The following is a 15,955-nucleotide window of genomic DNA, read 5'->3' as shown; positions in this document are numbered from 1 at the left end:
GATTTTAAACGTAGCAACTCTTTGCCTTTGATCAGAAGTTATCATTGAAATCCTTTCTGCACCCCGTGACTTAATATCTTTTTTCTTCTTGCAGGGAAAAAATTAAAGGTTGGATTAAAGAGCAGGCGCATAAATTTGTGGAGCGTTATTTCAGTTCCGAGAACATGGATGGAAGCAACCCTGCGCTGAATGTCCTCCAGAGACTTTGTGCTGCGACTGAACAACTCAACCTCCAGGTACCTGGCTGCTGCATTGGGCTCGTCCCTATCTCTCTCTCCTGGCACCTCTTCCGTCCTGCTCTTGCATGCCTTGGTGGCTCTGGCTTTGCACGGGTCTGGCTAGCCTGGATTGACTTTTCAGCCAGACGCGTAGATTTTGCGCTTACCTTTCTTTCACTTGTCCCTTGACTTTCATACTTCATTATTTTATCCTGAAATGTGCTGGAATTCCGGTCTTTGATGACTCTTTTTCCTTCACCTTCCGTATTTCTTGACAAATGAAGAGACTTAAGAAATGTCCCCAAGCACATCTCTTCCTGAAGTCCTTCCTCTTCAGCTGCAGGTATTAGTGGTGATAGGACCCTCTTAACCTCTCTTTGCTTGGGGCCTGAGAGTAGTCAGAGAGGGTAGAGATTTAAAAAAGCCTTTTGTGTTTCATCTGATTTTTTTTTTTTTATGTTTTTGATATATTCTGAGCAGTTTCAGTAGTACATGTTTTTCTAAGAAATTGTCTGTTTCATACTTGCTTGCTTTTTTTTTTTTTTTTTGGCTACAGCAGTGACAATGCCAGATCCTTAACTCACTGAGCCACCGGGAAACTCCAGAAATTGTCTATTTCATTCAGACTTGTACTACAAATGTATTACTATGAAGCCACACCTTGAACACTTACGCCTTTTCATTTTAGTGTTAGAGCTTTTTATTCCTCAACTTGTAGTCTCATCTTTTTTTTTTTTTTTTTTTTTTTTTTTTTATACAACTACATTGATTAAATGTGAAGACTTTTCAGAAGGGACCCTGGATTTCTGTGGTGAAACAGAAACATTTGGTGCATGTGTGCGCCCGTGAGGATGTTTTTCAGGGATCTGCTAAGGGTGCACCCCTTCCCCCGCCTTCTCTTTTAAAGTGTTGAGAACATGTCCACTTGCTTTTGGGGAAATGTGAATTGTGCATTTAATAAGGGCTCTTTAAATCGGTGTAGAAATACTGTTTCCCACTCTTTTTCAGGTGGATGGTGGAGCTGAGTGCCTTGTAGAAATCCGTAGCATAGTCTCAGAGTCAGATGTTTCATCGTTTGAAATCCAGCATAGTGGATTTGTGAAGCAGCTGTTGCTTTATTTGACCTCTAAAAGTGAAAAGGATGCTGTGAGCAGAGAGATCAGATTAAAGAGATTCCTTCATGTGTTTTTTTCTTCTCCAGTAAGTTATCTAATAATATTGCCTGCGTGTCTTTTTAAACATCATTGTTCACTCATGTGTGTACTTTCATCCCCGTTTCCAGTGGTTGTTGGTCAAGACACGAAGTAAAGTTTTTAGCTCGCTTAGGACACACAGTTGGAGTCCCTGGTCTTGTATATATCAGGGAAACAGTAAAACAACAAAGCAGTGGTGTAATGACACAAGTGCCCTCTTCTGTGGTCAGTGTATCTTGAGTCTTTGTTCTTCTGTAAGACAAGCCATCAATAGTAGTCTCTCACTTGAGTGAATTTTATTCTCAGTATTGCTTGTAAACATATTGCAGTTTGCGGTGTATTTTTTTAAGGGAAGTGCAATAGATATAATGTAGCTGGAAACGTAAGATAAGTAGACAGTGCATTTCTCTCTTGTGTGTAAAACACAGAACTGACAGTTTTGCGGAAGGGTACTTGGTCACCATTTATAACGTGGGTATGAGACCAGAAGTCACAGAGCAGTTCCACTTCCTCCACCCTCAGTGAGTGAGAGCGAGAGTCACCTGGACACCGTTAGCATCGTCCTGCTTGTTTACAATGGCTTACGAGAAGGCATCCCTGTGGAACTTTCTCTGGATCCACCTGTGTAATAGGCTAAGGACAACGCTCGGCTGTGTTGGTGACACTGTGTCACCTTGCCTCTTCCGTGTTGGCAGGTGTCTGAGCACTGCTCTCTTATTTTAATTTGTGAGGCTACCTAAAGCAGAATTGACATTTGTTTGAGAATCATTAGATGTGCAGAAATTGTGGATGTGGTTTTTTTTCTTTATCATGCTTAAAATTGTGTACAGTTCTGTGGTCTCTTACCTGAAACTCCTTAGAGCTGGATGGGTTTCTCGACTTCTCCCATACACTATATTCGCCATATGTTACCTGATGTCCTCAGCGAATTCTGAATAGTACTCCACACACATTAAATATCTTTACAGCAAAACTTGACTATTCCTACTAAATGAAGGTAAATAAAGACTGCTAATAGCCTTGTATCTGTCTGAGTCAGGTTTCACCACTGAGTGTGTTGTGTTTTCAGGCCTTTTGGATCTAGGAATTATGAATACGGCATTGGAGGCCTATACAGAAAGACTGTCTTTGTTGCAATAATTTATATGAAAACATCGTTCCGACCAAATGCATCTAAAAAGATCCAGTAGATTAGATCTTTTGTAAAACTGCCTATTAAATGTTCCTGTTGAGCATTTCGTTTTCAAGAGGCCTCGCTTAACTGAGTGGTTTATTTGTGACTTTAGCTTCCTGGAGAAGAGCCCATTGGAAGAGTAGAACCAGTGGGCAGTGCCCCTCTGTTGGCGTTAGTTCACAAGATGAACAACTGCCTCAGTCAGATGGAACAATTTCCAGTCAAAGTGCATGACTTCCCCAGTGGGAACGGGACGGGTGGCAGGTAAGGATCATCGCCTGGGCGCGCCCTTGGCGTTCACTCATCTGCTGCCGTAATGTGGCAAGAGGTCTGGGACCGTTTTGCACTGAAGAAATTACATATTCTCAAACATGAATCCATTTATTTATACCTCAAAAATCCTACCTCGTGTCTTAAACATGACGGGTTTTGAAAATATAAAATCCAGTGACTGTGTTGCCAAGTTGTAATAGGCTCGTTTCCTTAAATTGATATTCTTTGATAAAGCTTTTCTCTAAGAATTTGGTCTCTATGGGTAATAAATTATATACATTCTGTGCAGTCATGTAATTTCATATGCGATCTAAGCAGTTATAACTTTGCATTTTGTTGAATTTTTAGCAAATGTTTATTTTTTTCCCCGTAATATAGTCATTTTACAGGACTCTGTGAAGAGTTCGTTAAGTTCATTGTTGTGTTCTTACAGGATGTTATAAGCTTCTTGGAATATTATGACTAGCAGCCTAGACAATAAAAAATTAGTTTGGTTTTAAAAAACACAATTTGGGGGAGTTCACATTGTGGCTCAGTGGAAACGAACCCATCTAAGATCCATGAGGATGCGAGTTTGATCCCTGGCCCCACTCAGTGGGTTAAGGATCCCGCATTGCTGTGAGCTGTGGTTTAGGTCCCAGACACGGCTCAGATCTGGTGTTGCTGTGCCTATAGTGTAGGCCAGCAGCTGCAGCTCCGATTCAACCCCTAGCCTGGGAACTTCCACATGCCACACCTATGACCCTTTAAAAACAAAAACACAATTTGGCGTGTTTTAAAGACCTTTAATATTTTGATTGAATTAAAACTGCATTTATTGAATAATGAATGAAGTGATCAATCAGTGTGGACTAGGTGTTTTTCTGCTTCAAAGTTTAATTTAGAGAGCGGTATTTAGTTTTGATGATTATACTGTCCTAGATGATTTTATAAAATAAGGGGATACTTCCAACTATGTTTGAGAAAACCATGAGATTTTTCATTTTAATCTAAATTTGTGTAAAATAGGCAGTTTTACATATGTATCTATCAGTATAATATGCTTTCTCATCCCCCCGTTTGTATGTTTTATGGAACTTTGTAGATAACTGCATCTTAAACTTGTCTGTATCTTACTGTTGCCAGCTCTTTTCAGAAATGAGCGATTAAATATCATTACCAGGTCTAGACTGGTATAGCTATTAAGCTGCTTCATTCAAAAGACTCTAGCAATGATAAATTTCAAGTACTTTTGTAGCTATAATTTTTGAAAGCAAAAGAGAAGGTTTATTGTTTCCTTTTAAATAAGTAGAATTTAGAAGGCAGTGGTGAAATATTGAAGAAGTGAGCATGCTCAGATGTTTCTGGAATTTTTATTCTGGGGTAATAATTAAATCTTGATGAGGTATTTCTGTTCATAAGGATTTATGATGAGAGAGATCAAATGTTGACGCAGTGTTTTCATATGCATGCATACACATCCTTTTGTGTCTTATTTTATCATGACTTTTACTAAGTAACTTGAAATTGCTGGCTTTTCTATTTACATAACTGGTTAAGTGCTACTTTGTGCCTCAAGAAAATGCAGACTTTATATTATCTTGCTTTTATTGTAATTAATGTATATTGATTTTGAAAATAATAGAATAACTTTTTTTTCACAAATTATCTGGAGCTTTTCTCTCAACAGAGGATCACAGGCTTTAAAATTTTTCAACACTCATCAGTTAAAATGCCAGTTACAAAGACACCCAGACTGTGCCAATGTGAAGCAGTGGAAGGGCGGACCTGTCAAGATTGACCCCCTGGCTTTGGTACAAGCTATCGAGAGATACCTTGTCGTTAGAGGTACTTTCTATAAGTGTCTGTGATGTGGTTTTTTTTGTACTTTGGGGATGCTATTAATGTTGAGGGGTATATAAATTATTTCCCTGTTAATTGCTGCTTCTGTCAAACCTAGCAGCAGAACTTGCGTTCTTGTCACTTATTCTACATGTGGTATGTAGCAGTGTCTTAAACTTCGTAGCGATTGACTGCTGGCTTCGGTGATGAGTTAATATATCCTGTTGGAATCTAATAGAAATGATCATTTTCTTGGATCTTTCTACTTTGTAGACCAAAGTGTAACACACATGTTTTTCTAGAAATATGTTGGATGAAAATGTGATACATACATTTTTCTAGGAATGCGTTAGTTTCGCCAGTGTATACAGGCGTTCTCTTTTGTCACATGAGATTGCCAGGAGTGTAACAGACTTCTTGGGCCCTCAGGGTATGGACGAGTAAGAGAAGATGATGAAGACAGTGACGATGACGGCTCCGACGAGGAAATTGATGAGTCTTTGGTAAGGTGCTGTTCCCACCATGTTTTAATGCATAGCGTGCAGGCCCTAGAGCTTAAATGGGATTTTCTTTTCCTTTATGTAGGCTGCTCAGTTCTTAAATTCAGGAAATGTAAGACACAGGCTACAGTTTTACATCGGAGAACATTTGCTGCCATATAACATGACTGTGTACCAGGCAGTCCGGCAATTCAGTATACAGGCTGAAGATGAGAGGGAATCCACGGACGATGAGAGCAATCCTCTAGGAAGAGCTGGTATCTGGACGAAAACTCACACAATCTGGCAAGTCTGAAAATGATTTGGTTTGGTTTTTGACCAGTGGGGATACTGTGTATGTGTTCTGGAATTCCTATTACTGGCTGGCTTGTATAAGGACCCTGAATTTTATCTTTTATTATTAAAAGCCAGTTGAAATGTTGCGTCGTGTGAGTGTATCTTGCTTCTTCGTTAAGTCTACGTAATGTTTGTGCAATGAATGACCGTGATTTGCGTCTGCCTTTTCAGTAGCTTCATTTCAAGTCCTTAAATAAGACAAACTGTCTCCCTAATAAGGTGGTGTTCCTTTTGATCATAGGAAGTCTGGCATCTCTAAAGCCCTTAGAGGCATTTGGGTGCAGCTTCTTGCATTGGTTTAATTTAGAGAGAGCGATCCTTCTCCGGGCCACCCCCTGGCTTTTCTCAGATGGCCTCTCTTAGGGTCATGGTCTCTAGGTGGTCTCTTCTAGCAAACTGTACCATCGGTAATTCTCCAAATCCACAGCTAGAGTGAGCGAGGATGGGCCTTAGAGAACTGTTCTGGCAACTCTGTGGTGGCTGTGGCTGTGCCCTGGAGAATAGTTTGCAGCTTTGATGTCTGCTTTTGACTGACATATCTCTATGACTTTAGGTACAAACCTGTGAGAGAGGATGAAGAAAGTAATAAAGACTGTGTTGGTGGTAAAAGAGGAAGAGCCCAAACAGCTCCAACAAAAACGTCCCCTAGAAATGCAAAAAAGCATGATGAGCTATGGAATGGTAAGCTGAGCTCCAGCTGTAAGCTGATCTCCAGCGGGGAGAGCAGGCTGCCCTGGGGCAGTGTTCTTGCTGTGTTCAAACTTTTAAAGGCAGGGGTTTGTACCTAGTAGTGAAATCTTTTAATATAATTTATAAAAATAATAAGTTACTACAAACCTCTGGTTGTTTTTAATTGAACCCTTGACTTTAATGTCCAGAAATTGAAACATTAATTATCTGCAAAATTAAACTTAGAAAGGAAATTGGGGAAAACGTATGTTCTTTCCATGAAGAACCTGTATTTTCATAAAAGCTAAAACCTAGAACATATTCACTAAAGAAGAGACCGGACATTAGCAGGTTGGCCTTGAAGTTTTACTATTACCAATTACAGTAGAATGAGCTGACAATTCTAGATGAAATAAAAAGTTTTGCCAGTAATATCATGATTACGGAAAGTAGTAGCACCTCCCAGTTGACTTACCTTCCTTTGTAGTATTTCCTTGCAGTATAATCTTGCTCATTTCCTGCCCCCTCTTTTTTATGTGATGGTAACAGTGCCTTAACATTAAGCTGCCCTCCTTGGGGACCAGTCCCTATCAGAGATTTTCAAACACTGGTGGTGGTGATGAAATCTCCCCTAGTCCACAGAAATGAGGGCAGTGTAGCAATTTTGCTTTTCACAAAGCTAAGTTCTATATAAAAGAGTCTTTATTTTGAGATATTTGTTTCTGTTATGGAAAATTACCCTTTTACTTGGTGATAGTCGTATGATTTTTAACTTCTTTGCTTGGTAAAAGTAAATGATGACAGTAGCAACCCCCCACCCCCTTTTTTTTAAAGCTCTTACTTTGTGAAATATAAGAACAAAGGAATCGGAGATCCTACTTGCAGACTGTCACAGTCTATCATATCCTAAGCCTTGGATTAAATAACCAGATCTTTTTTTTTGTTTTGTTTTGTTTTTAAGCAGACTTACAACTTTAGGTTCTTTTTCTGTCTTATATGCCCATTTTAAGCTAGATGTCAAAAACCCAGGAAATTTCTGTATAACAGTGAACTTAAATTTAAACATTTTGTCTTTATTCTTCTCTGGCCCTTTTATTATTAGCTCTTTTCTGGTATAAAGGAGAAATGCGCAGGAGTCCGTTTTTCTCCTTTACAGTGTATAGGCATGGGGAGGAAGTGACGTTTTCACAAGCCTGGATGCTTTATCCGTATGTGAGTTGGGGCGTGTTGAAGCTTTCAGTACTCTAGTAGGACACCAAGCATTAAATCTTAACCCCTTGTGGTTGCTATTTGAGGCGTGCTGGGTGCCACCGGCTCCACTGGCTTTGCCTTTCTCATGTTGATCAACACTTAACCTTGACCGTTTGCCCTCTAGACGGAGTGTGCCCATCAGTATCAAATCCTCTAGAAGTTTACCTCATCCCCGCGCCACCTGAAAATATCACTTTTGAAGACCCGTCATTAGACGTGATTCTTCTTCTAAGAGTGTTACATGCCATCAGTCGATACTGGTACTACTTGTATGATGTGAGTAACGCTGACCTGGTGTGGTGTTCGCTATACGTTGTCTCATCGTTTTCTGTCCAGCGCGTGATCCGTTTCCTGTTGGCCTAGAAACAGAAGCAGTGACTCAGCTGAGCAGTGGGGATCCCGCCCCAGTGACATCCCGAGGCGTGTACTCATCGCCGGGAACTGCTCCCCCACTTGTTTTTCTGGCCTTTTTTCCTCGATTAGTTCTCTAGGCAGACTTGTAAGATACTAATGTGCTCTAGCTGTAATTTAGAAAAGGAAGCTATAGCATGCAAATTGAACATGAGTTTATTATAGTTAAAAAATCTTGAGGTGTATTTAACTAGAAGTTAATTTATTCCCGGTGTATGTTAACTAGCTCAGGGGAAAGTTGAATGCTGCCTTTGGTGCTTCGTGCTGTCGGGAAGGATGAAGGCGTGGCCTTGGGGGCCACACGAGTTGCTCCGTCGAGTTCGTACCCTGGCGTGGGGGGGGGTCGGGTGTTTGAGCCTTGCCTTGTGACGTGGCCTTTGGGGCGGCTGTATGAGAACCTGCAGGTCGGAAACCAGCGGGGAGGTCTGGGTGCCCTGCGTACTTATTTGGGAACGAAGGAAGAGACAGTGAATATAATCCTGCTGTTTTACCACATAATAGACCTTTTTCTTTTTCTTTTTTTTTTTTTTTAAACATTTTACAGAATGCCATGTGCAAGGAGATTATCCCAACTAGTGAATTTATTAACAGTAAGTTGACAGCAAAAGCAAATAGGCAACTTCAAGATCCTTTAGTAATCATGACAGGAAACATCCCAACGTGGCTCACTGAACTGGGAAAAACCTGGTAAGACATCTGCTTCCGTAACGGTGGCCTCGGGAGAGTTGTCACTGTGTTGGTTTTTATATATTTTGTTACAGAAACGTAGTGTTTACTGAACCCATGTGTTTAGTTACCATGGTCATTTTTGATCACAGCTTGCTTAATAGTGTAACTTAGGCATCCAGGTCGACTGAGGTGAGCAGGGCCGGTACTAGGTGTGCCTGATGACGCGTGTCTGTAAACATGAGATAGGAAGGTGCACGAGGACGTTTGTCTGGGGAGATTGAGTCCTCTTCCATCAGAAAGTTGGACTCCAGGCATTTCCATCGTGGCGCACCGGAAACGAATCTGACTAGTATCCTGGAGGATGCGTGTTCAATCCCGGGCCTCGCTCAGTGGGTTAAGGATCTGGCATTGCTGTGGGCTGTGGTGTAGGTCACAGACGTGGCTCGGATCCCGCATTGCTGTGGTGTAGGCCGGCGGCTGTAGCTCCGACTTGACCCCTAGCCTGGGAACTTCCATATGCTATGGGTGCGGCCCCAAAAAGCCAAAAAAAAAAAAAAAAACCCAAACCAAAAAAAGGACTCCAGTGGTGGAGTTGGTTGATTCTCTGAGCCTTTTTGGGGCCAGACCTACATTCTCAGAGACTGTAGAACTGTACTCATGAATACAGTAGCCACAGGGCACGCGTGGCTGTATTCTACTTTTAGATGAATTAAAATGAAAGACGATTAGAAATTGGGTTTTTAGTCACACTACCCACATCCTCACGGGCTACCTGATCAGACAGAATAGGTATTTAATGTTTGGATCAAAGAGGAAGTGCCCTCGGCGGCTCTGTGTCAAGAACTGCCGAACCAAGAATGCCAACATCGCGAGGCAGCAGGGCCTGTGTTACTGCAGAGTTTATTCTTAAAAAGTAAGCAGCTGCCCTTTGGCAGTTTTGAATGACTTAATAGACACCAAAACTAAGAGGAAAGTCATGAAATTGGTAATACCATTGCATGTGTGTATGTGGAACGGGGTGGGTTGGCTGTCTGGTGAACTGGTGATTGTATCTTAAAATTGAGCCTTCATTAGTCGTGTCATACTTAGTAACGGTCTTTGAGTAGATTAAAATGATCTTGGCTAGACTTGATTTTAGCGGTTGAATTTCAGCTTTCATGGTGAATTTAATGCACTATTACTTGACCACTTAGAAATTTCAGGCAAGAATTAGGAAAACTTCAAAGTTACTTTGCGTAGACCATTTTCATTGGTTATACTTTATAATTATTATTCTATAACGTATCAAAAGTCATTTCTAGGTTGGGGGGGTTTGATGGTTTCTGATTATAATTCAGATAATGAATTTATATTGCATCTTTTTACAGCCCATTTTTCTTCCCTTTCGATACCCGGCAAATGCTTTTTTACGTAACTGCATTTGATCGGGATCGAGCAATGCAGAGATTACTTGATACCAACCCAGAAATCAACCAGTCTGATTCTCAAGATAGCAGAGTTGCACCTAGATTGGATAGAAAAAAAGTAAGTTTCTCCCCAAAGTATTATTTAGCTTTTCAAATGAACGGGAAAACTGAAAGTGTGGAGCATCTCATTATCCCCATTTGGTTTAGAGGCTTATCTTTGTCAGTCATCTCTTTTTATCATTCGTACTATCTTCCTATCAGTTTCGTAGAATCTGTTGAAATTCTTCTTTATCCTCCAGTAAGTGTCCTTTCTCCCCAGTTTCTGTAACGGTTTTTACAACTGTTTTTTTCTTTTAGTCTCCATAATTCTTGGGGCAAGAAAGAGTCTTGTCTTCTTTTACTGAGGCTTCCCTCCTTTTCTTGCTAAATTAGGGACTCAAACTATATCTCCCTTTTGTAATTGGTCCCTTTTGCAGTAGGTAGAATTGATCAAATCCACTTCATTCCTTTAGCCAACCACTCCAGTTAGAAGAGTGAACCTAAATCCTTGATGTGGTTCCTGCTTCTGGACCAGTCAGCCCTTGTTGCTGACTTACCTTCTTGTGCTTCTAATCTTGGTCCCTCGTTTTTTAGCTCTGAACCACCCAGCCCTAGGCCCTTTCCCTCTGCCACCAGTCTTGCACTTCTGATACTGCACTGCCTTTTCCGTAGGACTGCTGTGTTCATCTGCCTTTTTCCTACCCAGGATTCTTATTCAATTCTGTCTTCCTAAAAAAAAGTGTATCTCCAAAGGTCTCATGAAAGTCACTAGTAATGACATAGAAAGGGAAATTGGGAGGAATGAGAAGCAAAACAAAACCCATTGTACTGAAATCCTATCTTTAAAAACAAAGTGTGAGTAGAATTTGGAGATCCACCAAGACCTGTCTCAGGCCATGAATCTCATTGGGAGATGTTGGCGGTAGTGCTTGTAGGAGCTCAGGTCAGAGCCAGTAGGTTTCCAGCCCACCTGTCACCTCTGCACCTATTTCTCCGTCATCTAACTGTGAATGTACCCGGTGAGATTTCATGAAGCCACAGCCCTGAATGGCATTGTTGGGCAAGGTGACGGAGAGCCTTTCTTTTCCAGCTTTTGCATGTTCTGAATTTGCCGTAGGCTCAAGGTAATGACTGCACCGTGTCTAGCTCTTTTTCATGTACACTAGGATGCTGTCAATGTTTGTAAACAATTGAATTGGTTTGGTTTGGTTTGGTTTTGCACTGAGGGAAATGCTACCGGATTAGTAAGGTTTCCTCACATTTGTACCTTTGCAGCGTACTGTGAACCGAGAGGAGCTGTTGAAACAAGCAGAGTCTGTGATGCAGGATCTTGGCAGCTCCCGGGCCATGTTGGAAATCCAGTATGAAAATGAGGTGAGCTTATCCGTGACAGCTTTTAACTTGCTTTGTACTCTTGATAAGATGACGCTAGAGGAGTTCCCGTCGTGGCGCAGTGGTTAACGAATCCAACTAGGAACCATGAGGTTGCGGGTTCGATCCCTGCCCTTGCTCAGTGGGTTAAGGATCCGGCGTTGCCTTGAGCTGTGGAGTGGGTCGCAGACTCGGCTCGGATCCCGAGTTGCTGTGGTTGCTCTGGTGTAGGCTGGCAGCTGCAGCTCCGATTCAACCCCTAGCTCGGGAACCTCCATATGCCGCGGGAGCAGCCCAAGAAATGGCAAAAAGACAAAAAAAAAAAAAAAAAAAAAAAAAAAGGAAAAAAAGACACTAGAGTTTGTTGGTTCTATGAAATCCTGAGATAATTGGGAAATTTGTCTCAGAACTTGAGATTTGCTCTTGATGTCTCTTTAATGATTTGTTCTAAATTCTCCATTTTTCGAGGTTAAATTGTATAATAAAAGGTGGTTTTTTCCCTGGCATAAGAGCAGGTATTTGTGTAATCTTTAGGTTGACGAAGTGAAAAGTTTTTAAACATAATTTTCAAAATGTTTGAACTGCTTTTTTAAAAAAATCAGTTTACTGAGATACGACTTCTGTGTAATCAGTGCACATATACTTTTGAGAGATGTGTGCAGTCTGAAACCACTACCACATCAATATAAAAAAAATCCCATCACTATGGAAAGTCCTTTTAGACCACATTGCAGTCAGTCCCCAGCCTTCCTCACCAGCCTCCAGCAGCCACTGATCTGTTTTCTGTGCTTGCAGTTTTGTCTTTTTTAGCATCGTAGCAAATGGAATCATGCAGGATGTAGCCGTCTGTGTTACTCTGCTTTGACCTAGTTTAATGCTTTTGAGGTTCGTCCATGGTGTTGCCTGTATCAGTTTCCTTTCGTTACTCAGTAAAATTGTACTCGTCTGTTATAAGGACACACATACCATCAGGTATTTATCTGGTCATCAGTCGATGCGTGTTTGAGGTGTTGACACTTGTTTTCCAGTAGGAATGATGCTGCTCTGAACCTCTGTGTACACGTTTGTGTAGACATTTATTTTTACTCCTCTCGGGTAAAATACTTCAGGGTTGAATTGCTGAGTCAGTGGGTAAGGTCTATTTTGACTTGACAACGAAACACCAAACTGTTTTTCAAAGTAGCTGCCCCCAAGACTTCTGAGACTCTTGTGGACTTAATGCTTCCAAATATCCCAGTATGCTGATTATTTATTTAAAGTAGCCAATAACTCTGCCTCTGAGTTTTCTCATCTGTGAAATATGGGAGTGGTTCAACCTCAGGGTTGTGACTGAGTTCATGCTGTGAGATTTGGGCTGGTGCTGGCTCAGGGTAAGGACTGTGTAGATGCAGCAGTTTAGTCTGCAGTGCTACCTACAGTTAACCAGGTACTTCTCATCATGACTGGAGGTTTCCCTCATTTTCTCAAGCCTTGTCTCCACACTGAGAACTTTGAGGAGTTCCCTCTGTGGCTCGAGTGGGTAAAAATCTGACTGCAGTTTGGGTGGCTGTGGAGGTGCAGGTTTCACCCCCAGCCCAGCACACTGGGTTAAAGGATCCGGCCTGACCTCAGCCGTGGCTCACATTCAGTCCCTGGCGGGAACTTTCATGCGCAGCGTGTTTGGGCCATTAACAAAAAAGAAGAAAGAACTTGGAAAAGTTCCCGTATTCAGTCATCAGCTTTCGCATTTTCGGTGGCCATGTGCTGGGAGGTAGACGGTGTGCTAGGATCCAGGCTGCGCCAGGGTTCCTGTCCTCAGAGGGCTCCGGCATAGTCGGGGAGACCCAGGACACAGCATGAATGGGTGTGGCAGGCGAGTGGTTTAGGTACCAAGGGAATGAGCCTTTCAGACGGAGCACAGGCGGCCGTGAGGAGAGGCCAGCCCTGGAGTGAGACCTTCCTGCGAGAGGGGGAGAGGTAACCATGTGGCCTGGACACAGGATCAGTGGCGAACCGGATCCTGGAGGGAAGGAACCGGAGGTGTTGGGAGGGAGCGCCTCACTGCTGGGATAAGACATTTGGGTCTTCTGAATCCACCTCAATCATGTCTGATGCTCAGAGGATACAGTTTACATGCCCGGTTTCTTTTCTTTCTTTTTTTTTTTTTTTTTTTTTCCTTTCTTTTTAACAGCCACACCCAAAGCATATGGAGGTTTCTGGGCTAGGAGTTAAATCAGAGCTGCAGCCGCTGGCCTACATCACAAGCCACAGCAATGCCAGATCCCAGCCGCATCTGTGACCTACACCACAGCCCACTGCAACACTGCATCCTTAACCCACTGAGCAAGGCCAGGGATCAAACCCACATCCTCATGGATACTAGTCGGGTTTTTAATCCATTGAGCCACAGTGGGAACTCATAAAGCTATGAGACCTTTGCTCTGGCTGACTTAGTCTCCTTGGTTATTTAAACATGCTTTTTCTACTTTTTTCAGTCCAACATATTTTTCTCTTTTCTCTCTTATCCTTCATGCCTCTGTTCAAATTGTATCTTACACGAAACCCAGACAAGTTCAGAAGAGTATCACACTGCTTGGTCCACAGATCAGGATTGAAGTGTTGATACAGAAGTCACAGTTTTATCATCTTCATTGATGAGTCTTAGCCGATGACTTTGGAAAAGATACCACGAGCCGACGTGATTGGGGAAGCAGGGTTGGAAGGAGTGCTGGCCTCATATATGCTTAGGGCCTCAGGTTGTAAACCAGAATCAACCATATAGTGAGCTGTATTCAACCATATATATTCAACCATATAGTGCTGCTGTTAGGAAGACTTTGTAACTAGCTCGAGAAGAATCCTAGTCCAGAGACGTCAGGACTGAATGGCCTCCATACGTGATTCCCAGGGAAGGCTAAGCAGCCTCTGGGCTCAGAGAACCACCCAGGCAAGCCCCAGGGTTCGGGCTGCAAATGATCCAGCCTCCAGGATGCTGAACGGTTAGGAGCATGGACTCTGGAGCCTGGTGCTGCCACCTGCTCGCTGTGTGAAGTTGGGCATCTTATGTAAACTCAGTGCTGTGCCAGCAAAGGGCGCAATAAGTGTACACTCCCTCATTTCTGTTGTTAGAATGCCTAATTGGGCCAAAGCACAACATTATCTGTCACACAGTATTTTCTATTATGTAAGTGTTACTAGCTTTTGAAAGAAAAAACTTTCAAATAAGAAAAAGTTTCAAATAAGACAAGTTATCAAACTTTTTCATTTTTCGGTGTTTTTGTTTCTAGAGCTTTAATGCTTTTTCTTCCTGTCAGGGAGGGAGACGTTTTCCTCTCCCTTCTAGGTTCTTCTGGCTGGTCTAAGAATGAAATTGACATGAGACAGCTTAACAGGAAAAAATCAGAGACCTAGCAAGTCTCCAAAATAGCCAGAGCCCTCCTCTTAAATACCATCCTCAGCCCAAGACAAAAGACGATGTTGGGGTAGCGGTTTGGGACTTCCAGGGGAGAAAGGCAGTTCTCATGGGGACGGAAGAGCAGATGATCGGTAAATAGGTATTTGCGGGGCCAGGCAGAGAGAGTGGGACACAGGGTGGACTCTGATCTCTAGGCCCTGTTTTCCCCCAGATAGCTCTGTTCCAGGAACAGCCGCTTTCTCTCAGTGCTTTTAGGCAGTTAGGAGTAAGTTTTTTCTTTTTTTCTTTTTTTTTTTTTTTTTTTGTCTTTTTGCCATTTTTTGGGCCGCTCCCGCGGCATATGGAGGTTCCCAGGCTAGGGGTTGAATCGGAGCTGTAGCTGCCGGCCTACGCCAGAGCCATAGCAACATGGGATCCAAGCCACGTCTGCAACCTACACCACAGCTCACGGCAACGCCGGATCCTTAACCCACTGAGCAAGGGCAGGGATCGAACCTGCAACCTCATGGTTCCTAGTCGGATTCGTTAACCACTGCGCCACAACGGGAACTCCAGGAGTAAGTTTTTTCTGAGTCTTACAGGCCTTGGCTTTTTTTCAGCTGGGAATAATCTGCATGCCAAAAAAACAAAAACAAAAAAACACTTGGAGGTGGTGCATTTTGTACCCCTGCATTCCTTTAAAAACAAGTGAACCTATCTTTTCAGTGGAGTGAGCTGGGTAGAATAAAGATCCCTGAAAAAATCAAGTTGACCTACAGGGTTGCTGGCCAGCCCGGGGCAGGGGTGACTTCCCAGAGCAGGTGTGTGCTGGTCCCTCTGCCCTCAAAGACTTGCTGTGATAAAAGTGTATCCAGTGCCAGTTAATATTTTATGTTAAGTCTGTTTTACCTTCAGAAATAAGTATTTGGATGAAAGGGGGTGGGGGGAACAGGTTGATCTGATCTATGACTTCTCCTTAGCCTGGGGTAGGTATGCCGAAAGGAGACAGGCTTAACTGGCTTTAGAGCACCATCTGGTGGACACCAGGTGTTACTGCAGTTTTTTCTTTGCTTCCTCCAGTGCTCAGTGGAGAACAAAAAAGTCTTCCCTGTCATGGAGCTTTGGGGAGGCTGATACACACACACACACACACACACACACGCACGCACGCACGCACTCAGGTACGTGTATGTGTTACGATGTGTGCTGAAGAAAACTAAAGCCAAATAAAAAGAGCCTGCTGGGGAAGGG

The 15,955-nt window shown here is 42.6% G+C and overlaps 1 protein-coding gene across 42 annotated transcripts in view; it reads left to right on the top strand.

The window, feature by feature from the left end:
- TRIP12 (thyroid hormone receptor interactor 12) overlaps positions 1–15,955 on the top strand; it is a 155,931-nt gene that overhangs the window by 126,851 nt on the left and 13,125 nt on the right. For 27 of the 42 annotated variants that reach the window (XM_021075059.1, XM_021075093.1, XM_021075075.1 and 24 more), the window contains 11 exons: positions 95–236; positions 1,227–1,418; positions 2,698–2,849; positions 4,513–4,685; positions 5,109–5,182; positions 5,265–5,464; positions 6,069–6,196; positions 7,560–7,711; positions 8,391–8,533; positions 9,883–10,039; positions 11,236–11,334. In XM_021075059.1, coding sequence (XP_020930718.1) covers positions 95–236; positions 1,227–1,418; positions 2,698–2,849; positions 4,513–4,685; positions 5,109–5,182; positions 5,265–5,464; positions 6,069–6,196; positions 7,560–7,711; positions 8,391–8,533; positions 9,883–10,039; positions 11,236–11,334 — 1,612 coding nt within the window. The remainder of the gene's footprint in view (positions 1–94; positions 237–1,226; positions 1,419–2,697; positions 2,850–4,512; positions 4,686–5,108; positions 5,183–5,264; positions 5,465–6,068; positions 6,197–7,559; positions 7,712–8,390; positions 8,534–9,882; positions 10,040–11,235; positions 11,335–15,955) is intronic. The other 15 variants (XM_021075066.1, XM_021075078.1, XM_021075067.1 and 12 more) reach the window with 1 other exon arrangement.

The sequence above is a fragment of the Sus scrofa genome, chromosome 15, assembly GCF_000003025.6.
Source record: "Sus scrofa isolate TJ Tabasco breed Duroc chromosome 15, Sscrofa11.1, whole genome shotgun sequence".
NCBI classification, from domain to species: domain Eukaryota; kingdom Metazoa; phylum Chordata; class Mammalia; order Artiodactyla; family Suidae; genus Sus; species Sus scrofa.
Note: the sequence above shows the minus strand (reverse complement) of the source record. Positions and strands in the feature narration are given on the sequence as shown.